Consider the following 27,555-nt stretch of genomic DNA (forward strand, 5'->3'; position numbering starts at 1 on the left):
TCTGGCTCTGTAAGGGGGACTGCGGCGCGGCTCCGGGACCGAACATCAAGGCTGGGCCTGCGGTCGATCCCTCTGGAGCTAATGGTGTCCAGTAGCCTAAGAAGCCCAATCCGGCTGCAAGCAGGCGAGTTCGCTTCTTCTCCCCTTAGTCCCTCGCTGCAGTGAGCCTGTTGCCAGCAGGTCTCACTGAAAAGAACAAATTCTAAGACTATAACTTTCTAAGAGCTCAGGAGAGCCCCTAGTGTGCATCCAACCTCGGCCGGGCACGAAATCTAACTGAGGCTTGGAGGAGGGTCATAGTGGGAGGAGCCAGTGCACACCAGGTAGTCTAAGATCTTTCTAGAGTGCCCAGCCTCCTTCGGAGCCCGCTATTCCCCATGGTCCTTACGGAGTTCCCAGCATCCACTAGGACGTTAGAGAAAAACACGTTGTGCCGCACTAGTGAAACTGAAAAGCGAGAACTAAACTGGCTGACATCCACAGAAACTGTCCCTAGATATTGAGCAGATTCACAAGTGTGATCAGCGAGAAGCTTAAGGTGTTCTTCTTGTAGGGCAAACGTGAACTGTTTTGCCATGCAACCACTGCCCTGTTAAGCCGAAAGCGGGCCCAAACCAGGTTAAACAACAGCCCTACTGCTGTATACTGTAGGACACACTGCGACGGGTATCTCTGAAACTGTCAAATTAGAAAACAATAATAACAATTGTTCACAGTCAGTATATACGCCAGCCTCCCCCAACGAGGAACGGCAATAGTGCGTATGTGCAGTCTTATTTGTCCGACGGACTCTGCAGCGAAGCTGCTATGTCTTAGCCTTACTCCTTATGTACACGGACAAAAAAGTACAGAAGGATAGACCAGTACCGTGACTTAGTACCACGTAAATAAAGTGTGTATAAATCTACATTACAACACACGTGTTCATCTTGTGCTGTACAAAAGCAAGAAAATAAAATTCCTAACAACACCCCGGCTCCTCTAGAGGCCGAGTGTTGTAGGGCAGCAACTTCCTGGGAAGAACCAGGAAGTAATGTTAAAATGGTGTCCGGCCATGTGCTTGCTTAGTGCAAGATTGCTGATACACCAAGTTCCATATACATATACATATATATATATATATATATATATATATAAATATAAACACATAGATATATAGTAATACATGCACATGTATATACACAGACACTGTATACTATCAGTGTGTAAACACACAAACACATATACAAACACACCTATATATATATATATATATATATATATATATATATATATATACATACACACACACACACACATATACATAATATATATATATATATATATATATATATATATATATATATATATATATATATATATATACACACACACACACACACACACACACAACAGTTATATTGTATATGTAACAGACTCTGATATTGGCCACAGGCTTAAAATTCCTGATGATTTTGCTGCCTAAACGCAGCTTAGTTATTGGGGCCTCCCTGCGGGCTTCCTCTCCCCCTCTCTCTCCTGCAGAAGAGTCTTATTTGCAGGTGCAGCCTTTATATGGCTGCCGATTTCCCCCACACTGTTTCCCCCCCGTTGTTCAGCAGACGGGAGACGGGGAGTGCAAGTCTTACCGCGGCCGTGTGAAGGACTGCACGTCGGAGATAGGTGAGCGGCTGCCAGAGCGGGCCGCGGCAGCAGCTGTCCGCGGTCAGCTCGGCCGCACACCCCATCAGAGCCGTACCAGGGTAGGGAGGAGGACGGATTGCGCGGACACTGGCGAGACGGGAAGCGGCGAGCATTCCGGCGGTAATGGCGGGAGCTGCTCGCTAGCTACCCCTGCAAGCGTCCAACGGCGCCGGGTGACCCAGGATGCCGGGGTTCGCTCGCCCTGTGCAAGTGGAGAATTATCAAGGGGTTGTACTAGTGGCAGGCAGCAGGGGAACGCCATTAAAGTATACTTGCGGGAAAAAAAAAGTAAGTAAGTGAGCGGCGGCAGTGAGAGCTGCCTACCGCTCAGTACCTGCACCACCTGCGGAGGCCATGACGGGACCTTTCTGTAAGCGCCGTCCTGCGTCCTTGTGCAGCCCGTGGCTGCAATCAGCTGCGCTGATTTTAGTCAATGGCGGGGCCCTTTGTATGAGCGCCGGCAGACCATCTGCTGCTAATGCAGCACCAATGATCCCTAACCCGAACTTCTCTGATAAGTTGGGAAGGGATCAGGTAGAAAAATAATCTTGTTTAAAATAATCTTGCTTGAAGAATCGCAGGACATTCAGTCCTCAGTACCTTCCGCTAGAGGCACAGAAAAATACTGAAGGCTCTATGGGATTATGGAGGGGATGGCCAGTTACTAATTTAAATATTTAAATATGTGCCATTTCCGGCTACGCCCAGTCCATAACCCAAGAGTACTCCAGTGACCACTAGTGGATGAAAAATAAGATTTTACTTACCGATAAATCTATTTCTCGTAGTCCGTAGTGGATGCTGGGGACTCCGTCAGGACCATGGGGATTAGCGGCTCCGCAGGAGACAGGGCACAAAACTAAAGCTTTAGGATCAGGTGGTGTGTACTGGCTCCTCCCCCTATGACCCTCCTCCAAGCCTCAGTTAGGATACTGTGCCCGGACGAGCGTACACAATAAGGAAGGATATTGAATCCCGGGTAAGACTCATACCAGCCACACCAATCACACCGTATAACTTGTGATCTAAACCCAGTTAACAGTATGACAAACGTAGGAGCCTCTGAACAGACGGCTCACAACAATAACAACCCGATTTTTTTTTTTTTTTTTTTGTAACAATAACTAACTATGTACAAGTATTGCAGACAATCCACACTTGGGATGGGCGCCCAGCATCCACTACGGACTACGAGAAATAGATTTATCGGTAAGTAAAATCTTATTTTCTCTGACGTCCTAAGTGGATGCTGGGGACTCCGTCAGGACCATGGGGATTATACCAAAGCTCCCAAACGGGCGGGAGAGTGCGGATGACTCTGCAGCACCGAGTGAGAGAACTCCAGGTCCTCCTCAGCCAGGGTGTGCCCCTGACCAAGTAGCAGCTCGGCAAAGTTGTAAAGCCGAGACCCCTCGGGCAGTCGCCCAAGATGAGCCCACCTTCCTTGTGGAATGGGCATTTATATATTTTGGCTGTGGCAGTCCTGCCACAGAATGAGCAAGCTGAATTGTACTACACATTCAACTAGCAATCGTCTGCTTAGAAGCAAGAGCACCCAGTTTTTTGGGTGCATACAGGATAACAGCAAGTCAGTTTTCCCGACTCCAGCCGTCCTGGAAATCTATATTTTCAGGGCCCTGACAACATCTAGCAACTTGGAGTCCTCCAAGTCTCTAGTAGCCGCAGGTACCACAATAAGCTGGTTCAGATGAAACGCTGACACCACCTTAGGGAGAAACTGGGGACGAGTCCGCAGCTCTGCCCTGTCCGAATGGACAATCAGATATGGGCTTTTGTGAGACAAAGCCGCCAATTCTGACACTCGCCTGGCCGAGGCCAGGGCCAACATCATGGTCACTTTCCATGCGAGATATTTCAAATCCACAGATTTGAGCGGTTTAAACCAACGTGATTTGAGGAATCCCAGGACTACGTTGAGATCCCACAGTGCCACTGGAGGCACAAAAGGGGGTTGTATATGCAGTACTCCCTTGTCAAATTTCTGGACTTCAGGAACTGAAGCCAATTCTTTCTGGAAGAAAATCGACAGGGCCGAAATTTGAACCTTAATGGACCCCAATTTTAGGCCCATAGACACTCCTGTTTGCAGGAAATGCAGGAATCGACCGAGTTGAAATTTCTTCGTGGGGCCTTCCTGGCCTCACACCACGCAACATATTTTCGCCACATGTGGTGATAATGTTGTGCGGTCACCTCCTTCCTGGCTTTGACCAGGGTAGGAATGACCTCTTCCGGAATGCCTTTTTTTCTTAGGATCCGGCGTTCAACCGCCATGCCGTCAAACGCACCCGCGGTAAGTCTTGGAACAGACATGGTACTTGCTGAAGCAAGTCCCTTCTTATCGGCAGAGGCCCTGAGTCCTCTGTGAGCATCTCATGAAGTTCCGGGTACCAAGTCCTTCTTGGCCCATCCGGAGCCACGAGTATAGTTCTTACTCCTCTACGTCTTATAATTCACAGTACCTTTGGTATGAGAAGCAGAGGAGGGAACACATACACCGACTGGTACACCCATGGTGTTACCAGAACGTCCACAGCTATTTCCTGAGGGTCTCTTGACCTGGCGCAATACCTGTCCAGTTTTTTGTTCAGGCGGGACGCCATCATGTCCACCTTTGGTCTTTCCCAACGGTGCACAATCATGTGGAAACAACTTCTCGATGAAGTCCCCACTCTCCCGGGTGGAGGTCGTGCTGAGGAAGTCTGCTTCCCAGTTGTCCACTCCCGGAATGAAAACTGCTGACAGTGCTATCACATGATTTTCCGCCCAGCGAAGAATCCTTGCAGTTTCTGCCATTGTCCTCCTGCTTCTTGTGCCGCCCTGTCTGTTTACGTGGGCGACTGCCGTGATGTTGTCCCACTGGATCAATACCGGCTGACCTTGAAGCAGAGGTCTTGCTAAGCTTAGAGCATTGTAAATTGCTCTTAGCTCCAGTATATTTATGCGGAGAGAAGTCCCCAGACTTGATCACACTCCCTGGAAATTTTTTCCCTGTGTGACTGCTCCCCAGCCTTTCAAGCTGGAATCCGTGGTCACCAGGACCCAGTCCTGAATGCATAACTGTGGCATTTTAGTAGATGAGCACTCTGCAGCCACCACAGAAGAGACACCCTTGTCCTTGGAGACAGGGTTATCCGCTGATGCATCTGAAGATGCGATCCGGACCATTTGTCCAGCAGATCCCACTGAAAAGTTCTTGCGTGAAATCTGCCGAATGGAATCGCTTCGTAAGAAGCAACCATTTTTCCCAGGACCCTTGTGCAATGATGCACTGACACTTTTCCTGTTTTTTTGGAGGTTCCTGACTAGCTCGGATAACTCCTGGCTTTCTCCTCCGGGAGAAACACCTTTTTCTGGACTGTGTCCAGAATCATCCCTAGGGACAGCAGACATGTCGTCGGAGACAGCTGCGATTTTGGAATATTTAGAATCCACCCGTGCTGTCGTAGAACTACTTGAGATAGTGCTACTCCGACCTCCAACTGTTCTCTGGACCTTGCCCTTATCAGGAGATCGTCCAAGTAAGGGATAATTAAGACGCCTTTTCTTTGAAGAAGAATCATCATTTCGGCCATTACCTTGGTAAAGACCCGGGGTGCCGTGGACAATCCAAACGGCAGCGTCTGAAACTGATAGTGACAGTTTTGTACCACGAACCTGAGGTACCCTTTGTGAGAAGGGCAAATTTGGACATGGAGGTAAGCATCCTTGATGTCCAGGGACACCATATAGTCCCCTTCTTCCTGGTTCGCTATCACTGCTCTGAGTGACTCCATTTAGAATAGGTCTCACCGAGCCGTCTGGCTTCAGTACCACAATATAGTGTGGAATAATACCCCTTTACTTGTTGTAGGAGGGGTACTTTGATTATCACCTGCTGGGAATACAGCTTGTGAATTGTTTCCAATACTGCCTCCCTGTCGGAGGTAGACGTTGGTAAAGCAAACTTCAGGAACCTGCGAGTGGGAGACGTCTCGAATTTCCAATCTGTACCCCTGGGATACTACTTGTAGGATCCAGGGGTCCACTTGCGAGTGAGCCCACTGCGTGCTGAAACTCTTGAGACGACCCCCCACCGCACCTGTTTGTACGGCCCCAGCGTCATGCTGAGGACTTGGCAGAAGCGGTGGAAGGCTTCTGTTCCTGGGAATGGGCTGCCTGCTGCAGTCTTCTTCCCTTACCTCTATCCCTGGGCAGATATTATGGGGACGAAAGGACTGAGGCTGAAAAGACTATGTCTTTTCCTGCTGAGATGTGACTTGGGGTAAAAAAGGTGGATTTTCTAGCTGTTGCCGTGGCCACCAGGTCCGATGGACCGACCCCAAATAACTCCTCCCCTTTATACGGCAATACTTCCATGTGCCGTTTGGAATCTGCATCACCTGACCACTGTCGTGTCCAGAAACATCGTCTGGCAGATATGGACATCGCACTTACTCTTGATGCCAGAGTTTCGCATATATAGAAATGCATCTTTTAAATGCTCTATAGTCAATAAAATACTGTCCCTGTCAAGGGTATCAATATTTCCAGTCAGGGAATCCGACCAAGCCACCCCAGCGCTGCCCATCCAGGCTGAGGCGATCGCTGGTCGCAGTATAACACCAGTATGTGTGTATATACTTTTTAGGATATTTTCCAACCTCCTATCAGTTGGCTCCTTGAGGGCGTCCGTATCTGGAGACGGTAACGCCACTTGTTTTTATAAGCGTGAGCGCCTTATCCACCCTAAGGTGTGTTTCCCAACGCGCCATAACTTCTGGCGGGAAAAGGTATACCGCCAATAATTTTCTATCGGGGGAAACCCACGCATCATCACACACTTCATTTAATTTATCTGATTCAGGAAAAACCACATGTAGTTTTTTCACACTCCACATAATACCCTTTTTTGTGGTACTTGTAGTATCAGAAATATATAACATCTCCTTCATTGCCCTTAACAAGTAACGTGTGGCCCTAAAGGAAAATACGTTTGTTTCTTCACCGTCGACACTGGAGTCAGTGTCCGTGTCTGTGTCTGTGTCGACCGACTGAGGTAAAAGGACGTTTTAACGCCCCTGACGGTGTTTTAGACGCCTGGACAGGTACTAATTGGTTTGCCGGCCGTCTCATGTCGTCAACCGACCTTGCAGCGTGTTGACATTATCACGTAATTCCTTAAATAAGCCATCCATTCCGGTGTCGACTCCCTAGAGAGTGACATCACCATTACCGGCAATTGCTCCGCCTCCTCACCAACATCGTCCTCATACATGTCGACACACAAGTACCGACACACAGCACACACACAGGGAATGCTCTGATAGAGGACAGGACCCCACTAGCCCTTTTGGGAGACAGAGGGAGAGTTTGCCAGCACACACCAAAAACGCTATATTATACAGGGACAACCTTTATATAAGTGTTTTTCCCTTATAGCATTTTAATATATATATACATATCGCCAAATAAGTGCCCCCCCTCTCTGTTTTAACCCTGTTTCTGTAGTGCAGTGCAGGGGAGAGCCTGGGAGCCTTCCCACCAGCCTTTCTGTGAGGGAAAATGGCGCTGTGTGCTGAGGAGAATAGGCCCCGCCCCCTTTTCGGCGGGCTTCTTCTCCCGTTTTTCTGAGACCTGGCAGGGGTTAAATACATCCATATAGCCTCCAGGGGCTATATGTGATGTATTTTTAGCCAGAATAAGGTATTATACATTGCTGCCCAGGGCGCCCCCAGCAACGCCCTGCACCCTCCGTGACCGATGGTGTGAAGTGTGTGACAACAATGGCGCACAGCTGCAGTGCTGTGCGCTACCTTCATGAAGACTGAAAAGCCTTCTGCCGCCGGTTTCTGGACCTTCAATCTTCAGCATCTGCAAGGGGGGTCGGCGGCGCGGCTCCGGGACGAACCCCAGGGTGAGACCTGTGTTCCGACTCCCTCTGGAGCTAATGGTGTCCAGTAGCCTAAGAAGCCAATCCATCCTGCACGCAGGTGAGTTGAACTTCTCTCCCCTAAGTCCCTCGATACAGTGAGCCTGTTGCCAGCAGGACTCACTGAAAATAAGAAACCTAAAAACTTTTTCTAAGCAGCTCCTTAAGAGAGCCACATAGATTGCACCCTGCTCGGACGGGCACAAAAACCTAACTGAGGCTTGGAGGAGGGTCATAGGGGGAGGAGCCAGTACACACCACCTGATCCTAAAGCTTTAGTTTTGTGCCCTGTCTCCTGCGGAGCCGCTAATCCCCATGGTCCTGACGGAGTCCCCAGCATCCACTTAGGACGTCAGAGAAAAGAAACAAAGGTTTCACTATCTCAGTCTCACTCAAAAAAGTCCGTATTTCGGAATATTCCGTATTTCGGAATATTTGGATATGGGATACTCAACCTGTATACTTAAAAACTAGTGTTTATATTCAAAATGTTTAATGCCAGTGGCATGCCCAGTGCTAATGCTCAACTCATGTGTATGTGTTTTCTCTGAAAAGTTCTTTTGCATTTTTCATTTTGTATTACTACTGAGATTTATTTAATTAAAAGTAATAAGTGGGACTAATGGTTAACATTATGCTGCGGGGGGGTGGATAGGGTTAGACTGTGGTGTGGTGGGTTCGGGATAGGTACCCCCGTGGAGGGATAGGTTTAGGCTGAAGGAAGAAGGGGTTATTGTTTAGGCACCACCGGGGAGTGTTAGTGTTAGGCCTCAAGGGAGGGGGGGGGATTAGGGTTAAGATGCATGAAGCATGGAAAAGGATTAGGGGGATAAGGGGATGCCGGTATCAGTCATATGACCGCCGGCAACCGGTCAGCCAGGATATCGTATGTATCCCATCTGATACATAGCAGTGATTCACAGTATTAATATAATAAGCAGTATTCAAATTATTTTTGGTATCATTAAAGCAATAATGCACTGTTTTTTAACAAAACAACAACAACAAAACAGTTTAAACCAAAAAGAAAAACACTTTTATTTGAAAAAACACTTTTTTCAACTTGATTATGATTTAATACACTAGGGGTGAAATTTAATAGCCTGCGAGTTTGCCCCTCGCAAGCTATTAAATTTCACCCTATGTATGTTTATATCTTTTATATATATGGTTATCATGTATTGTTGTGAGGACACAACCTAAAGCGCTTAAAGGGGAGTCACCATACAGGACTTCCTATACCAGCCTGCTCTAGACATAGACTCTTCTGACTCTAATATTGAACTACTTGTCTGGCGTGGTCATCAGACGAAAGTCCTGGGCACCCAAACAGGACACTTTTGGCACATTTCTGCCCGCCAGCTTGAGAGGCTGTGAGCAGATATGTTGGCGCTGGCAGCATGCGTTCCAATTTGACAGAACTGAATTGCTGTCGGCAGGCGCCCTCTAGTGGTGGGCGCCCAAACAACAACAACTGACTAGCCCTCAGAGGTTGCATTAGAGCTATTGGGGCGCACCTTGCTGTTTTTGTTTTTAGTTTTTGTGTGCAAGTAGGGTCATTACACATCAGATCATCCCAAAAAAAATTTTTTAAAGTGAAACGTCCACCACCCATCTCATATTTTAACATTTTATATTTATTTTTTTGATGAGGATGTCAAAAAAATTATTTCTACCAATATCTCGACTGCCTGACTACTTAGCATAACAAAATATTGATTTTTCAATGTACTAAAGGATTTAATAATCGTGGTTTATTTATTCCAGTTTATTTGAGCGTATCACATACAAGGCCCTCTCTAATTCCATTGCACCATACATCTCCAACCTCAGCTCCCTACATACTCCCGTCGGCCAATGACTGTCGCCTCTCCTCTACCATGGTCACTAGATCCCATGCACGAATCCAAGATTTTGCCCACGCTCATGCCCATGCCCTCTTCACTGCTCTATTAGACTCTCCCCAACCTTGCAAATCTTCAAACAAGCACTGAAAACTCACCTGTTTATCAAAGCGTACCCTTCTGCAAAACCCAGTCTTGAGACCGCTCTCCCATCCTCATGCCTTGGCTATCTCTGCCTCGCTTACATCCTGACACCAGGCCTCCTTCCGCTTGCTTGTACCTCATGTCACCTGCCTGTCTCCCTCTTCCCCTAGATTGTAAGCTCCTTGGAGCAATGCCCTTTTCCCTCCTGTTCTCACAGCCCTCTTCTCTTGCACTTCAATTACTTCCTGACATCTCAGCTGTATCGTGTACTGAGAACTGTGGTGCTAATTGTCACCTGTGCTCTGTTTTAGCTTTCTGTGATGTTAAGTTCTGTATAGCATTTATTGTTCTAATGTGTGTTGTATGTACGGCGCTGCGAAACACTTGTGGCGCTTTATAAATACATTGTAATAATAATAAAAATATCATAGGTTTTTATTAAGGAATCACCATGAAATGTGGACCCCAAAAGGTAATTTTTTCTCCTGAATCCAAAAATCCAAACCAAATTACTTTATCTGCCTTATGTTTCCAGTTACAGCAAAAATGCAAGCTTTTGGAACAGAATGAAAAATGCTATATTAAATCAACATAAGATACCTAATTTTTTTTGGTGCATAAAAAAGGTATACATTACTACTACCCACAAAAAAAAAAAAAATCAGCATGGTACTCTGGGGCAGATGTTTTAATGTTTTTAAATTTCATAGTTACTTATGTAAATTATGTATGCGATACAAACACTAATTGAACATCATCTGCATAATTTTTTTTTCTCCACTATGAAACAGAGGAGCAGATGTATCAAGCCTGGAGTAGTGATAAAGCTGTGATAAGTGGAAGGTGATAATGCACCAGCCAATCAGCTCCAATATGTAAACTGACAGTTAGGATCTGATTTGCTGGTGCGTTATCACCTTCCGCTTATCACTGATTGATCACCTCTCCAGGCTTGATACATCTGCTCCTCTGTTTCATAGTGGAGAAAAAAAATTATACAGTTGACGTTCAATTAGTGTTTGTATCGCATACATAATTTACACAAGTAACTATGAAATTTAAAAACATAAATGAAGTTGAGTCAACAATCACATGATTTTCCCCTTGTTTGGAAAATGCTGTACAATCCGACTCAAATGTCTGGAAAACGCAAGCAAGATAAAGCTCCTTCAAGTTTACTAGGAGTAACGTTTTCACGATATATAGTTAAGCAACAATCATTCTCTCACAGACAAGAAAACAGTTATATGGTTTCTCTCCTGCTGTCTGTAAATACATATATACGATATAAGTGGCATACATAGTACACTTCCTTATATGAAGCTGTACATAGCAAAGTGTATTAGTCCTCTGTGAAGGGGAAGATCCAATGATATGCACAGCATAAACTATGCTGGACTGCGTACAGAGTGTGTATGCTTCTTGCCCCACAGGTCTTCATGTAGACTCTAGAGAATTAGTCTTCAACCTGTGGCCCTCCAGCTGCTGCGGAACTACACATCCCATCATGCCCTGCCACAATTTTGCTATTAAGGCATGGTAAAACGGAGGCAGGGCATCCTGGGATGTGTAGTTCCACAGCAGCTGGAGGGCCACAGGTTGAAGACCTATGCTCTAGAGCAGTGGTTCTCAACCTCGGTCCTCAAGTAACCCCAACAGTTCATGTTTTCCAGGTTTCCTCACAGGATTGCAAGTGAAACAATTTGCTCCACCTGTGGGTCTTTTAAAATGTGTCAGTGAGTAATGAATACACCTGTTCAACTGTTAGGTGACCTGGAAAACATGAACTGTTGGGGGTACTTGAGGACCGAGGTTGAGAACCACTACTCCAGAGGCACCAAAGACTCCTTAGAAGTGTAAGGAACAGAGACTAGGTTTTCTGAGCGTTCTCGTTACCAGGACACTGCCTGCACTTTACAATCACAAAATAAAGTTAAAAAGTATTTGAAATACTAAATGTGGTAAGATATACAATAACATTATTAGAAATAAAAAGTCATTTTAATAAATGGTGATTACATGAGACATGTAATATAACATTGCGTTGTTGTTGTTATTATTACTAAAGAAAAATCTGTATTAGATAGGATTACAGACTTAATAAACTTACCATTTGTCGACAGTGATCCTTCCAACACAAATTCACCTTTTTTAAAAACAGAAAACTATCAAGAGATTCTGTGAAAAATTAGAGAAGTTAAGGAAATGCAACTTTCTGGATACAAACATATATACAGGAGAAACAGTTGTATTTGGGTTATAGTTACCAGGTCACACTACATATGCAGAAGTGACTTTGGACAGTATAAAGGCAACAAATATTTATTTCCAATATTGGGCCTGATTTAGGAGTTAGACGGTTGTGCCTCAAAAAACATGTGTTGATGCACGCATGAGCAGCCACACCACTTAAATGTTCCATTTACCTCATAATGTGAACTAGCACCGGGTGTGGTATACCAAGATCTATATTCATTAGGTCTGCAATCATTAAGTCGCCATGGACAAAGGGTCGACATATGACAGGGCGACTTTTTTTTTTTTTTTGCATGTTTAGTGTTAGTGTGGATAGTTTTTTCATCTGGGACCACCATTTGTAGAAAGGCGTTCATTTGCCATGCTTTGGGCACAACGTCTAGCTTCGCTCGACATAAGGTTACTAAAGGTTACGATTTGTGATAAAGATAGTCAAGGATGGAAAAATCCAAATACATGGGGGAAAAAAAAAAAAAAAAAAAGTGTCGACCATATGAACATGTAGACCTTTCACATGTCGACATTTTGTCCAAGTCAACCATATGGGGTCGACCTAATGTATGTTGATCCATATTCCGGATCCCACTAGCGCTAGCTTGATCATCTTGGGCTTGATGTTTCTGGGAGTCAACTAAATAGCAATAGATCTCTTGTCAGCATCCCTTGCCGGTGGGTAACAGGGCAATGGTGTGTAAAAAAATATCCGATACCCCAGTGGACACAACTACATGTCCAAGCAAAGCTACTGGCTGTTTGTATATGTTACAACTTGTGGATCTACAAGCACCAACATGCCCATGGCTTACAGTGGTTGCTTGGGAACATGTAGATCCCCAATAGAAGAATACAGTTGAGCAAATATTTGCAGTGCAGCCAATCAAATTTACAGCATAGGAAAACCATGGGCAACTGTCTGCGTGGCAACAGCTTGTCTGGCTGCACTCAAATCTGTCACTTTGTGGCAGATCCTCCTAATGAGCAGTTATATTTGTCGCATGTTTTGTTTGTTTTTTGTTTTTCTTTTGTTATAAAGGTGATGCCAACTAGTATTTTGGACCCATTGTTCACTGTCTCACTAGCCAATGACTCCTCAGTGGCTTCAAATGTGTCTTGGATATGTCGTGCCCCTTTCAGTCCAGTGGTCAAAGGTTCTTACACCTACCATTACACCAGAAAACATGAGGAAATGTGTGCAGGGAAGAGCCCCAGTGCTGGTCAGAGGCTCCAAGGCTGGGTGAGGCAATAAGCAGCACTTATTCATTTTTTTTATGGGCCATCTCACTAGAAACTCCATCCATGTGCTGAGCAGGCATTACCTGGATTAGCTAATAACATCCAAGATGCAGAAAGTAATGTTACAATGTGATCCACCTCAGTAGGACATTTGCAAGTGTATGCTCAGGACTGTTCTGTAATCAATCATAACAGATCAATAAAACAGCATATATTGTTTTTGTATTGTAATTTGGAGTTGCTCTGCATCCAGTCCCAATGACAGAAACCTTCTACAGCAATTAAGACTAGCTCAGCAGAATCCCTTAATGAATTAGCTAGTCTGACTCAAGTTCTCCCCACAATGACACTTTCAGCTAATTAGTGGATTTTGCATATTGTTTTACTCCACTTTGAGATGTAACAATGCAATAAGACCAAGAGAACAGGCTACTACAACAGCAGTAGAAGGTTCCAGCAGAAACATCAGCAGGAATAACTGGGACCTTTGTGCAGATCTTAAGAAAACTCAACTGTAAACAATTGGTAGGAACCATTTCCCCACTTTAAGGTGTAATAGTCTTATGCTCTTTACCTCAAACAATTCTTTAACATTTTGTATGCATAATACGTAAGGAGTTTGAAATACTCGCAATGTCCACAAACAATGTGTGGATTTTATATTTAAATGCAGGAAAATTGTATCAAACATTGGCATAAAAGAACTGCTAAGCCTCATCAAAATCTGATCATGAAGGTCCAAATTTCGATTAAGAAATTTTTCTTGGAAGATTACGGCTATATCACTGTCTATGCCACAATTCCAAACCACAATAAATGAGCAGATCTAGCTCTACAGTTCAAACATCTGAGCCTGCGTAAGTAAGGGAAACTTAACATAACATAGATCCCCCGACAACAACACTGCATGCAGACAGTTATGCATCCATGAAGTAAAGGATATTCTCTGAACTGATGGATCTGAGCCTTCATATGCTCCTCACATACTTGGCGAAGCTGTTTATACAGTGTATGTGAAACTTTATAAGAACATAGGTTTTCCACAGCCTAGAGAAAAAAAAATTAGAACTGAAGTTGCTTTATTTTAATAGCATATTTACAAAAAAACAACAATAGTAACATGGTTTTATTATTGATATGACAGTAAAATTCCTTGTTACACTATTTTTTAAAAATTGCAATCTGGGCACTTAAACGGGACTCCAAAACTTGAAATTATACCCAACAGCACTATAATAATCACACATGCTATATGTGACTCTTATATTACCCACACAGAACGCAATTAAAGTATGAAACTGGTAAATCTTGACACAACTTGCCAGGAGCTTGTGCCTTAAGGCCCATACACACTGGGCGATTTAGAGCTGAAAGCAGCTCAACACGCCAAAAGGCAATGAAGCGGACTCACGCTTCATCTGCTGGTATCACCATCAGATGAACGGCGACGTGGACCGCTTTCCATAGCGTCCTGCTATGGAAAACCGTTCACCTCCGCTGACATCGCTGGGCAGGGGGGAAAATAGCTCAGTGTGTATGCACCTTTAATCATACTATAAAGTGAAATCTCATACCTGGTAGAGTTCCTCCAAGTTGTACTTTATGGAAGTGCTGCTTTCTATTGCATTTACGGCTTCATGGAGCTTCTGCCATGTATCCTGAGTGTAATTGTCAGGCAGCTTCGGTTTATCTGCAAATCACCAGCATTCTACAGTCAATACAATGTCTCAGATATGCAAAACTGCATGTCTGTAAAGATGGACATCATGTTATGTATTCCTTAAAAAAAAGCTTTTCTGTCTAAGATCACAACCAAAATGCACAGTTCTGCCCCGTTACAATGTATATACAGTAAGACTCTATGGTAAAAGTATATCTTCTGGATATGTAGATTAAAAGTAGTGTACCCAGAAGACCTCCATGAAACTAAAGTCAAGTGTGTGGGTTAGAATTTACAATATACAGATGGAGCCATCTTTATCTTGGCCTTTAATAGGATTAACTGAGCCAGGGCAGTTGGACTTAATCCCCTGCTGTAATTACTTAATACCCTGATGTATTGTTCTCTATATTGCAGCTGAAAACAATAGATGAAGGGTTTATGCTAATAAACCATGGTGTGCCTAGGCGCAGGAAACTAGCCAAGATAACCGTGGCTCCATCTGTAGTGTGGGCTTCCCCTGTGCCCCAACCACCCCGCACTCACCGTAGCTGATTATCATTTATAGGCACCATGTATGAGTATATTTTAGGATAACGTCATCTATTTGGATGTATTGTATATTCAAAACTAATATGAAGATCTATATTGCAGTCAAACAGGAGAAAGCTGAAATGCATGAAAGCATGACTAAAAGGAAATATACACCGGCACACAGTATTATATGGAGAATTAGCTTTTAACTAATAAACTGGCTGGAATTTAACAAATGCCATATTTGTTTGGTGGAACAAGGTTTAATGGTTCAGTGGCCAGTGCATCAAGTAATATGAACAGTTAACGCTTATTTCAAAAATCAATTAAAATATCTGGGTGCTGCTCACAGAACTATTATTAACCACTTAACTGGCATGGTCAGATCACAGGCGACCACACCGCTCCACTGTGTCCCCCAGTTTATGACAAAGAGATCCGTTCTGCAGAGGTGCATAAAAATAAGAATTTACTTACCGATAATTCTATTTCTCGTAGTCCGTAGTGGATGCTGGGGACTCCGTCAGGACCATGGGGATTAGCGGCTCCGCAGGAGACAGGGCACAAAAGTAAAAGCTTTAGGATCAGGTGGTGTCCACTGGCTCCTCCCCCTATGACCCTCCTCCAAGCCTCAGTTAGGATACTGTGCCCGGACGAGCGTACACAATAAGGAAGGATTTTGAATCCCGGGTAAGACTCATACCAGCCACACCAATCACACTGTACAACCTGTGATCTGAACCCAGTTAACAGCATGATAACAGCGGAGCATCTGAAAAGATGGCTCACAACAATAATAACCAGATTTTTGTAACAATAACTATGTACAAGTATTGCAGACAATCCGCACTTGGGATGGGCGCCCAGCATCCACTACGGACTACGAGAAATAGAATTATCGGTAAGTAAATTCTTATTTTCTCTGACGTCCTAAGTGGATGCTGGGGACTCCGTCAGGACCATGGGGATTATACCAAAGCTCCCAAACGGGCGGGAGAGTGCGGATGACTCTGCAGCACCGAATGAGAGAACTCCAGGTCCTCCTCAGTCAGGGTGTGCCCCTGACCAAGTATCAGCTCGACAAAGTTGTAAAGCCGAGACCCCTCGGGCAGCCGCCCAAGATGAGCCCACCTTCCTTGTGGAATGGGCATTTACATATTTTGGCTGTGGCAGGCCTGCCACAGAATGTGCAAGCTGAATTGTACTACACATCCAACTAGCAATCGTCTGCTTAGAAGCAAGAGCACCCAGTTTGTTGGGTGCATACAGGATAACAGCAAGTCAGTTTTCCTGACTCCAGCCGTCCTGGAAACTATATTTTCAGGGCCCTGACAACATCTAGCAACTTGGAGTCCTCCAAGTCCCTAGTAGCCGCAGGTACCACAATAAGCTGGTTCGGGTGAAACACTGACACCACCTTAGGGAGAAACTGGGGATGAGTCCGCAGCTCTGCCCTGTCCGAATGGACAATCAGATATGGGCTTTTTTGAGACAAACGCCGCCAATTCTGACACTCGCCTGGCCGAGGCCAGGGCCAACAGCATGGTCACTTTCCCTGTGAGATATTTCAAATCCACAGATTTGAGCGGTTTAAACCAATGTGATTTTAGGAATCCCAGAACTACGTTGAGATCCCACAGTGCCACTGGAGGCACAAAAGGGGGTTGTATATGCAGTACTCCCTTGACAAACTTCTGGACTTCAGGAACTGAAGCCAATTCTTTCTGGAAGAAAATCGACAGGGCCGAAATTTGAACCTTAATGGACCCCAATTTTGAGGCCCATAGACACTCCTGTTTGCAGGAAATGCAGGAAACGACCGAGTTGAAATTTCTTCATGGGGCTTCCTGGCCTCACACCACGCAACATATTTTCGCCACATGTGGTGATAATGTTGTGCGGTCACCTCCTTCCTGGCTTTGACCAGGGTAGGAATGACCTCTTCCGGAATGCCTTTTTCCCTTAGGATCCGGCGTTCAACCGCCATGCCGTCAAACGCAGCCGCGGTAAGTCTTGGAACAGACATGGTACTTGCTGAAGCAAGTCCCTTCTTAGCGGCAGAGGCCATGAGTCCTCTGTGAGCATCTCTTGAAGTTCCGGGTACCAAGTCCTTCTTGGCCAATCCGGAGCCACGAGTATAGTTCTTACTCCTCTACGTCTTATAATTCTCAATACCTTGGGTATGAGAAGCAGAGGAGGGAAGACATACACCGACTGGTACACCCACGGTGTTACCAGAACGTCCACAGCTATTGCCTGAGGGTCTTTTGACCTGGCGCAATACTTGTCCAGTTTTTTGTTCAGGCGGGACGCCATCATGTCCACCTTTGGTCTTTTCCAACGGTTCACAATCATGTGGAAGACTTCCCGATGAAGTCCCCACTCTCCCGGGTGGAGGTTGTGCCTGCTGAGGAAGTCTGCTTCCCAGTTGTCCACTCCCGGAATGAACACTGCTGACAGTGCTATCACATGATTTTCCGCCCAGCGAAAAATCCTTGCAGTTTCTGCCATTGCCCTCCTGCTTCTTGTGCCGCCCTGTCTGTTTACGTGGGCGACTGCCGTGATGTTGTCCCACTGGATCAATACCGGCTGACCTTGAAGCAGAGGTCTTGCTAAGCTTAGAGCATTGTAAATTGCCCTTAGCTCCAATATATTTATGTGGAGAAAAATCTCCAGACTTGATCACACTCCCTGGAAATTTTTTTTTTTTTTTTTTTTCCCTGTGTGACTGCTCCCCAGCCTCTCAGGCTGGCCTCCGTGGTCACCAGCATCCAATCCTGAATGCCGAATTTGCGGCCCTCTAGAAGATGAGCACTCTGTAACCACCACAGGAGAGACACCCTTGTCCTTGGAGATAGGGTTATCCGCTGATGCATCTGAAAATGCGATCCGGACCATTTGTCCAGCAGATCCCACTGAAAAGTTCTTGCGTGGAATCTGCCGAATGGAATCGCTTCGTAATAAGCCACCATTTTTCCCAGGACTCTTGTGCAATGATGCACTGACACTTTTCCTGGTTTTAGGAGGTTCCTGACTAGCTCGGATAACTCCCTGGCTTTCTCCTCCGGGAGAAACACCTTTTTCTGGACTGTGTCCAGAACCATCCCTAGGAACAGCAGACGTGTCGTCGGAAACGGCTGCGATTTTGGATATTTAGAATCCACCCGTGCTGTCGTAGAACTACTTGAGATAGTGCTACTCCGACTTCCAACTGTTCTCTGGACCTTGCCCTTATCAGGAGATCGTCCAAGTAAGGGATAATTAAGACGCCTTTTCTTTGAAGAAGAATCATCATTTCGGCCATTACTTTGGTAAAGACCCGGGGTGCCGTGGACAATCCAAACGGCAGCGTCTGAAACTGATAGTGACAGTTCCGTACCACGAACCTGAGGTACCCTTGGTGAGAAGGGCAATTTGGGACATGGAGGTAAGCATCCTTGATGTCCAGGGACACCATATAGTCCCCTTCTTCCTGGTTCGCTATCACTGCTCTGAGTGACTCCATCTTTATTTGAACCTTTGTATGTAAGTGTTCAAAGATTTCCCATTTAGAATAGGTCTCACCGAGCCGTCTGGCTTCAGTACCACAATATAGTGTGGAATAATACCCCTTTCCTTGTTGTAGGAGGGGTACTTTGATTATCACCTGCTGGGAATACAGCTTGTGAATTGTTTCCAATACTGCCTCCCTGTCGGAGGAAGACGTTGGTAAAGCAGACATCAGGAGCCTGCGAGGGGGAGACGTCTCGAATCTCCAGTCTGTACCCCTGGGATACTACTTGTAGGATCCAGGGGTCCACTTGCGAGTGAGCCCACTACGCGCTGAAACTCTCGAGACGACCCCCCACCGCACTTGAGTCCGCTTGTACGGCCCCAGCGTCATGCTGAGGACTTGGCAGAAGCTGTGGAGGGCTTCTGTTCCTGGGAATGGGCTGCCTGCTGCAGTCTTCTTCCCTTTCCTCTATCCCTGGGCAGATATGACTGGCCTTTTGCCCGCTTGCCCTTATGGGGACGAAAGGACTGAGGCTGAAAAGACGGTGTCTTTTTCTGCTGAGATGTGATTTGGGGTAAAAAAGGTGGATTTTCCAGCTGTTGCCGAGGCCACCAAGTCCGATGGACCGACCCCAAATAACTCCTCCCCTTTATACGGCAATACTTCCATGTGCCGTTTGGAATCTGCATCCCCTGACCACTGTCGTGTCCATAAACATCTTCTGGCAGATATGGACATCGCACTTACTCTTGATGCCATAGTGCAAATATCCCTCTGTGCATCTCGCATATATAGAAATGCATCCTTTAAATGCTCTATAGTCAATAAAATACTGTCCCTGTCAAGGGTATCAATATTTTCAGTCAGGGAATCCGACCAAGCCACCCCAGCGCTGCACATCCAGGCTGAGGCGATCGCTGGTCGCAGTATAACACCAGTATGTGTGTATATACCTTTTTAGGATATTTTCCAGCCTCTCAGCTGGCTCCTTGAGGGCGGCCCTATCTGGAGACGGTACCGCCACTTGTTTTGATAAGCGTGTGAGCGCCTTATCCACCCTAAAGGGTGTTTCCCAACGCGCCCTAACTTCTGGCGGGAAAGGGTATACCGCCAATAATTTTCTATCGGGGGAAACCCACGCATCATCACACACTTCATTTAATTTATCTGATTCAGGAAAAACTACAGGTAGTTTTTTCACACCCCACATAATACCCTTCTTGTGGTACTTGTAGTATCAGAAATATGTAACACCTCCTTCATTGCCCTTAACATGTAACGTGTGGCCCTAAAGGAAAATACGTTTGTTTCTTCACCGTCGACACTGGAGTCAGTGTCCGTGTCGACCGACTGCCTTAAATAAGCCATCCATTCCGGTGTCGACTCCCTAGAGAGTGACATCACCATTTCAGGCAATTGCTCCGCCTCCTCACCAACATCGTCCTCATACATGTCGACACACACGTACCGACACACAGCACACACACAGGGAATGCTCTGATAGAGGACAGGACCCCACTAGCCCTTTGGGGAGACAGAGGGAGAGTTTGCCAGCACACACCAAAAACGCTATAATTATACAGGGACAACCTTTATATAAGTGTTTTTCCCTTATAGCATTTTAATATATATATACATATCGCCAAATAAGTGCCCCCCCTCTCTGTTTTAACCCTGTTTCTGTAGTGCAGTGCAGGGGAGAGCCTGGGAGCCTTCCCACCAGCATTTCTGTGAGGGAAAATGGCGCTGTGTGCTGAGGAGAATAGGCCCCGCCCCCTTTTCGGCGGGCTTCTTCTCCCGTTTTTCTGAGACCTGGCAGGGGTTAAATACATCCATATAGCCCCCAGGGGCTATATGTGATGTATTTTTAGCCAGAATAAGGTACTATCATTGCTGCCCAGGGCGCCCCCCCCCAGCGCCCTGCACCCTCAGTGACCGCTGCTATGAAGTGTGCTGACAACAATGGCGCACAGCTGCAGTGCTGTGCGCTACCTTATGAAGACTGAAGAGTCTTCTGCCGCCGTTTCTGGACCTTCACTTTTCGGCATCTGCAAGGGGGGTCGGCGGCGCGGCTCCGGGACGAACCCCAGGGTGAGACCTGTGTTCCGACTCCCTCTGGAGCTAATGGTGTCCAGTAGCCTAAGAAGCCAATCCATCCTGCACGCAGGTGAGTTCACTTCTCTCCCCTAAGTCCCTCGTAGCAGTGAGCCTGTTGCCAGCAGGACTCACTGAAAATAAAAAACCTAACAAACTTTTACTCTAAGCAGCTCTTTAGGAGAGCCACCTAGATTGCACCCTTCTCGGCCGGGCACAAAAATCTAACTGAGGCTTGGAGGAGGGTCATAGGGGGAGGAGCCAGTGCACACCACCTGATCCTAAAGCTTTTACTTTTGTGCCCTGTCTCCTGCGGAGCCGCTAATCCCCATGGTCCTGACGGAGTCCCCAGCATCCACTTAGGACGTCAGAGAAATAATATTTTGAAAAATACTTTTTAAACTAGATTGAGTATTTTATTTTATTTTTTTAAACTATATGAATGGTTTTGAAGGGAAAAATTGTCAGTTAAGTGGTTAAATAGCTCCAGGCACTTAACCCACAGAAACAGACCATGCTATACAAACCACAGCTAACTGAATCTGCACAACACAGTCTGCTCCACAGAACTCAGAAAGCCACAGGCAACATAGGTTTGCAAGATGCTATTGAGACTTTATATCATGGGTGGCCAACCAGTCAGAGGCAAAGAGCCAGAAAAGATCTGTAGTCAAGGGTAAGAGCAACTACCATGTGCGCGCCAAAGGCGCGCGTGCAAAAATGGGGGTGTGGCCTAGCTGTCACAAAGCCACACCCCATTTTTGTGCACACACCTTTTGGTCTGACGTTTGTAGGAGTATGACCTTGTATCATAGCCATATTTTTTTGTTATGTTGTACAGTGCCACATACATATAATGCCCCAGTACAGTGCCACATACATATAATGCCCCAGTACAGTGCCACATACAGATGGAGCCACGATTATCTTCTTTGTTGCGCCTAGGCACACCATGGTTTGTTAGCATAAGCCTTTCATCTATTGTTCTCAGCTGCAATACAATACAGAGAACAATACAGCAGGGGATTAAATCATTACAGCAGGGGATTAAGTCTAACTGCTCTGGCTCAATTAATCCTATTAAAGGCCAAAATAAAGATGGCTCTATCTGTACATATAAAAATGCCAATATATGGATGCCTCCACAATGCCAGAAACATATGTCCCCACAGTGCCAGATAACGAGATTTATGGTAAGAACTTACCGTTGTTAAATCTCTTTCTGCGAGGTACACTGGGCTCCACAAGGATTAACATCGGGGTGTAGAGTAGGATCTTGAGCCGAGGCACCAACAGGCTCAAAGCTTTTGACTGTTCCCAAGATGCACAGCGCCGTCTCCTCTATAACCCCGCCTCCATGCCAGTGAGCTCAGTTTCGTTAACCAGCCCAATGCAGTAGCAGGTACCAGAGACGACAACCGCTTGTAGCCCATACCACCACACACTCACCGCAGGAGAGGGTGCCAGCGGCTATGCCAATACCAACCCAAAGAAGCTAAGTGCGTCAGGGTGGCAGTGTACCTCGCAGAAAGAGATTTAACAACGGTAAGTTCTTACCATAAATCTTGTTTTCTGCGGGGTACACAGGGCTCCACAAGGATTAACATCGGGGATGTCCTAAAGCAGTTCCTTATGGGAGGTGACGCACTGTAGCGGGCACAAGAAACCGGCGTCCAAAGGAAGCATCCTGGGAAGCGGCGGTATCAAAGGCTTAGAACGTGTTCCTTGAGGACCACGTAGCCGCCTTGCACAATTGTTCAAGGGTCGCACCACGGTGGGATGCCCAAGAAAGTCCAACCGACCGAGTAGAATGGGCTTTGATGGTAGCAGGAACCGGACGACCAGCCTGTACATAAGCATGTGCAATCACCATTCTAAGCCACGTTTGTGAAAACCAAACAACACGAAAAGAGAATCGGATTTCCTAAGGAAGGAAGACAGCACCTTGGGTAAATAACATGGGAGTGTTCAAAACACCGCCCGGTCACTGTGAAAAATCAAATAGGGAGACTTATAGGATAAGGCACCCAAGTCCGAGACCCTTCTAGCTGAAGCAATAGCCAGCAAAAACAACACCTTAAGGGAAAGCCACTTAAGGTCAGCAGAGGTAAGAGGCTCAAACGGAGACTCTTGTAAGGCCTCCAAGACCACCGACAGATCCCAAGGGGCCACAGGTGGCACATAAGGAGGCTGAATCCTCAACACACCCTGAGTGAATGTATGGACATTAGGTAGGGTAGCGATCTTTCTCTGAAACCAAACCGACAAGGCAGAGATATGCACCTTGAGGGAGGCCAGACACAGGCCCAAGTCCAGGCCTTGTTGTAGAAAAGCCAATAAATAGTTTGGCCGTACTAAAACTTGAAAACGTCATGATTGTGAGAAGCACACAAAGTAAGCATTCCAAACCCTATGGTATATCTGAGCAGAAGCCGGCTTACGGGCCTTCAACATAGTTTGAACGACCGCCTCAGAAAAACCCTTGGCCCTCAGGACGGAAGCTTCAAGAGCCATGCCGTCAAAGCCAGACGGCCAAATCCTGGTAAACACAAGGGCCCTGAACGAGGAGGTCTGGTCGTTGTGGAAGTAGAAGGGGATGATCCAACAAGAGGCCCTGTAGATCGGAGAACCCGTGCCGCCTGGGCCACGCTGGAGCGACTAGAAGTAGGTTTCCTCCTTCTTGCTTGAACTTCCGTATTACCCTGGGCAGGAGTGACACCGGAGGGAACACATGCGGCAGCCAAAAATTCCACGGGATTGACAGAGCATCCACGAACGCTGCTTGAGGATCCCTGGTCCTCGCTCCGAAGACCGGAACCTTGTGATTGTGTCAAGATGCCATCGGGTCCACATCTGGGAGGCCCCACTTGTCCACGAGAATTTGAAACACCTCTGGATGTAGGCTCCATTCTCCGGCGTGCACGTCCTGACGACTGAGATAGTCCGCCTCCCAATTCAGAACGCCCGGAATGAACACTGCAGATATGGCCGGCAGATGACGTTCTGCCCACTGAAGAATCCTTGGTACTTCCCTCATTGCCATGCGGCTTTGAGTGCTGTCTTGATGATTGATGTACGCCACCGTGGCGGCGTTGTCCGATTGTACTTGAACAGGTCTGTTCTGTATGAGATGCTGGGCCATTGTCAAAGCATTGAACACTGCCTGCAGTTCCAGAATGTTTATTGGGCGTAGGGACTCCTACTCGGTCCACCGACCCTGGAGAGAGTGTTGTTCCAACACCGCGCCCCAACCTCTCAGACTGACATCCGTCTCAGCAGGACCCAGTTGGATATCCAGAAGGGACGACCCCTGCTCAATCGTTGGTCCTGAAGCCACCAGCTCAGTGACAGGCGGACCTCCGGAGACAAGGAGATCACGTGAGATCTGATCTGGTGAGGCAGGCCGTCCAACTTGGACAGAATCAACTTCTGCAGAGGACGAGAATGGAATTGAGCATACTCCGCCATGTCGAAAGCCAACACCATGAGACCTAGCGGGTGACACTTGCGGACGGGATAGGAAGCATCGGATCTTGTCATGAAGTTTCAGGACTTTCTCCTGAGACAAGAACAACCGCTGGTTGTGAGTGTCCAACAACGCTCCTAGGTGTACCATGCTCCGAGCCGGAATCAGGGAGGATTTCTTCAGTTGATCAGCCACCCGTGGGCTGTCATGCACTTGACCGTCAGATCGAGATGACACAGGAGAATTTCTGGGGAACTCAACAGGATCAACAAATCGTCTAGGTATGGTAGTATCCTGACCACCTTGACGGTGGAGTGTAGCCATCATGACAGCCATTACTTTGGTGAAAACTCGCGGAGCCGTTGTCAAACCAAATGGTAATGCCCGAAATTGGTAATGAAGGTTGCCCACCGCAAACCGCAGGTACTGCTGCTGAGATACCGCAATAGGAATATATAGGTAGGCATCCTGTATGTCCAGGGAGACCATATAGTCCCCAGGCTCCATGGCCAGAACAATAGAGCGCAGCATTTCCATATGAAACTTGGACATGCTTGTTCAAAGACTTCAGATTGAAAATGGGCCTCGAGGACTCGTTGGGTTTCGGGACTAGAAACAGCGGTGAATAGAACCCCTTGCCCCTCTGAGTCAGAGGCACCTGTACCACCACTCCTGTGGACAGGAGGGAATGTACCACAGAGTGCAACATGTTTGCTTTTGCCGGATCCAGAAGCACATCTGTCAGGCAAAAATCAATGAGGGGGACGAGTCTTGAAGGGTATGGCGCAACCTCGTGCAACGACTTCCCTCACCAAGGTATCCGTAGTGGTCTTCAACCATTCCTGGGCAAAATCTAGAAGTCGGCCCCCAACCCTGGGATCCCCCAGAGGGAGGCCCGCCCCGTCATGCGGCAGGCTTGTCAGTTTTGGAAGCTGGCTGACGGGCGGCCCAGGCACGCTTCGGTCTGGGCTTGGCAGGCCTGGAAGCACGAGCTTGACCTTTTGCTTTACCTGGAGTATGAAAGGGCCGAGGGAAAGTACTTTTAACCTTCTGAGCGGAAGGAGCCGTACTTGGTAGGCAGGCTGTTTTAGCAGTAGCCAGATCGGCCAAAAATCTTATTGAAGTCTTCTCCAAAGAGAATGTCTCCCTTGAAAGGAAGCACCTCCAGGGTTTTCTTGGAATCCAAATCCACCGACCAGGATCTCAACCAAAGGATACGTCTGGCCAAAACGGATGCAGTAGCAGCCTTGGCCGCGAGCACCCCGGCTTCGGAGGCCGCCTCCTTAAGGTACAAAGAATCCGTGGCAATATATGAGAGACATTGTCGAGCATGCTCAGATGCATCGGAAGGCAGTTCCGCCTCGAGCTCCTGAGCCCACGCCTCAACAGCCCAAGTCGCTGCAATAGTTGGCCTTTGCACAGCCCCCGAAAGGGCATAAATCGCTTTCAAACAGCCCTCCACACAACGATCCGTCGGTTCCTTCAGAGAGGTGACGGTAGTTACTGGCAGAGCAGAGGAAACAACCATGCGCGCCACATGAGAATCTACAGGTGGAGGAGTTTCCCAATTTTTACACACCTCAGCAGAGAGAGGATAGCGAGCCAACAGTCTCTTATTCAGTGTAAATTTTGTTCCCCGATTTTCTCAGGATTCCTGACGTATGTCAACCAGGTGTTTAGAGTAGGGTAAAACTTGTTTAACCACCTTCTTACGCTTAAACCTGTCCGGTTTCTTGGAGACCGTTTCAGGCTCAGAATCATCAGACACTTGAAGAATGAGCTGTATCGCCTCAATCAAATCCGAGACATCCACGGATGACTTACCCTCCCCATCTGAAACATCAGCGTCAGAGGGGTCAGTATATGCACCATCCTCCTCAGAGGACGTGTCAGTCAAAGCCGTGGGTTGGGAGGAGGTAATAGCCCTTTTAGAATATGACTTAGTCTTATGCGGGCGAGAGTGACCCTTAGATTTAGACATGGATCGGTTCAAATGCTGTAACTGAGTGGAAAGCTGATCCGCCCATGGCGGGTTCACAGTGGGGACCATAAACTGTGGTAGTGGCACAGGTGATCCCACAGGGGGCGTCAATTTAGTCACAAGCGTGTTTAACAATGTGGAGAATGTAGCCCAAGGTGGGTCTTGTGATGCCCCAGGCGCTACCGACCCACTGGGGGGTAAGGAACCCCCTGAACCTGAACTCTCAGCTGCTAAATTATCCTCCATTACGTCCGCGGCCTCACAAACACGCAGTGTGGGAGAGGCCCCAACGTCGTTGCCATGTGTAGCAGACATAACTATGTGCACAGTAATGGGCAACCCGGTACAAAATCTAGCAGCACTATACCTAATGAGAACTCTCAGAGAAGGAGCCTAAGAAAGCACAGACCGGGAGTTCAATAGAAATAGAATATATGGTGACTATAAATCACAAGTAAAAATACCCCGTTAGTATACCTTGTGAAACAATCCTATATAATTTGCAGAGAAAAACCTGAAACACTTGGCCCCCTCAGGTATAGCAATATAGGAATAGCACGCTGAGTGAAATACCCTGCAATAAGGCAACCACGCAGCAGCTACATGCACACATACATATATAGTCACAAGCGTACCATGCAGAAATTATGTACCATAAACTGCACTGGACTAGCAATACAAAGTAATACTCAGTATGGCTATATGTGATAACTATAGATACAACAAACACAGTAAGCACTGGATGTATATCACAGGGTGTTTGTACCACACAACCCTGAAAGTATGCACTCTTTCTTAACTAACACAGTCCCAGTGACAGAATACTCAAGTGTCCTGTAGGAAGCACAACACTAGCAGTCAGGCGGTTCCACAGAGGAGGATTTGCCCCAGAAATCCCAAGAAACAGCAAGGCTCTGTCTGTAATGGCTGCTGATCGGGAATGAGGGAGATGGAAGCAGCTCCAGGGCGGGAACATTGCTGAAATGGCGCGCTGGGGGGAGGGACCTCAGGTCCGACCTGCTCCCCCTGCTGGCATCCTCACCGGGTGTGTGGGCAGTAAACAAAGCGGGGGGAACTTGGTACAACATCCCCCTTGATCTGTGCCCATAATATAACCCTGGTGGCTAGTGGAGCATCTGCCCAGTAATCAGTGTCCACGCCAGCGCGGCCCGCCTCCTACGTCTGTGCTGGATCGTGGTAAAGTGCGGCACAGAAGCCCCTTACCTCCCCCTTGT

The 27,555-nt window shown here is 46.8% G+C and overlaps 1 protein-coding gene across 2 annotated transcripts in view; it reads right to left on the reverse strand.

Annotated features, from left to right (window-relative positions):
• CUL4A (cullin 4A) overlaps positions 1-27,555 on the reverse strand; it is a 242,315-nt gene that overhangs the window by 210,359 nt on the left and 4,401 nt on the right. For both annotated transcript variants that reach the window (XM_063953120.1, XM_063953119.1), the window contains exons 3-5: positions 14,667-14,782; positions 14,035-14,139; positions 11,714-11,782 (exon numbers count right to left, since the gene is read on the reverse strand). In XM_063953120.1, the coding sequence (XP_063809190.1) occupies positions 11,714-11,782; positions 14,035-14,139; positions 14,667-14,782 (290 nt within the window). The remainder of the gene's footprint in view (positions 1-11,713; positions 11,783-14,034; positions 14,140-14,666; positions 14,783-27,555) is intronic.

This window comes from Pseudophryne corroboree, chromosome 2 (genome assembly GCF_028390025.1).
Source record: "Pseudophryne corroboree isolate aPseCor3 chromosome 2, aPseCor3.hap2, whole genome shotgun sequence".
In the NCBI taxonomy this organism is placed as follows: domain Eukaryota; kingdom Metazoa; phylum Chordata; class Amphibia; order Anura; family Myobatrachidae; genus Pseudophryne; species Pseudophryne corroboree.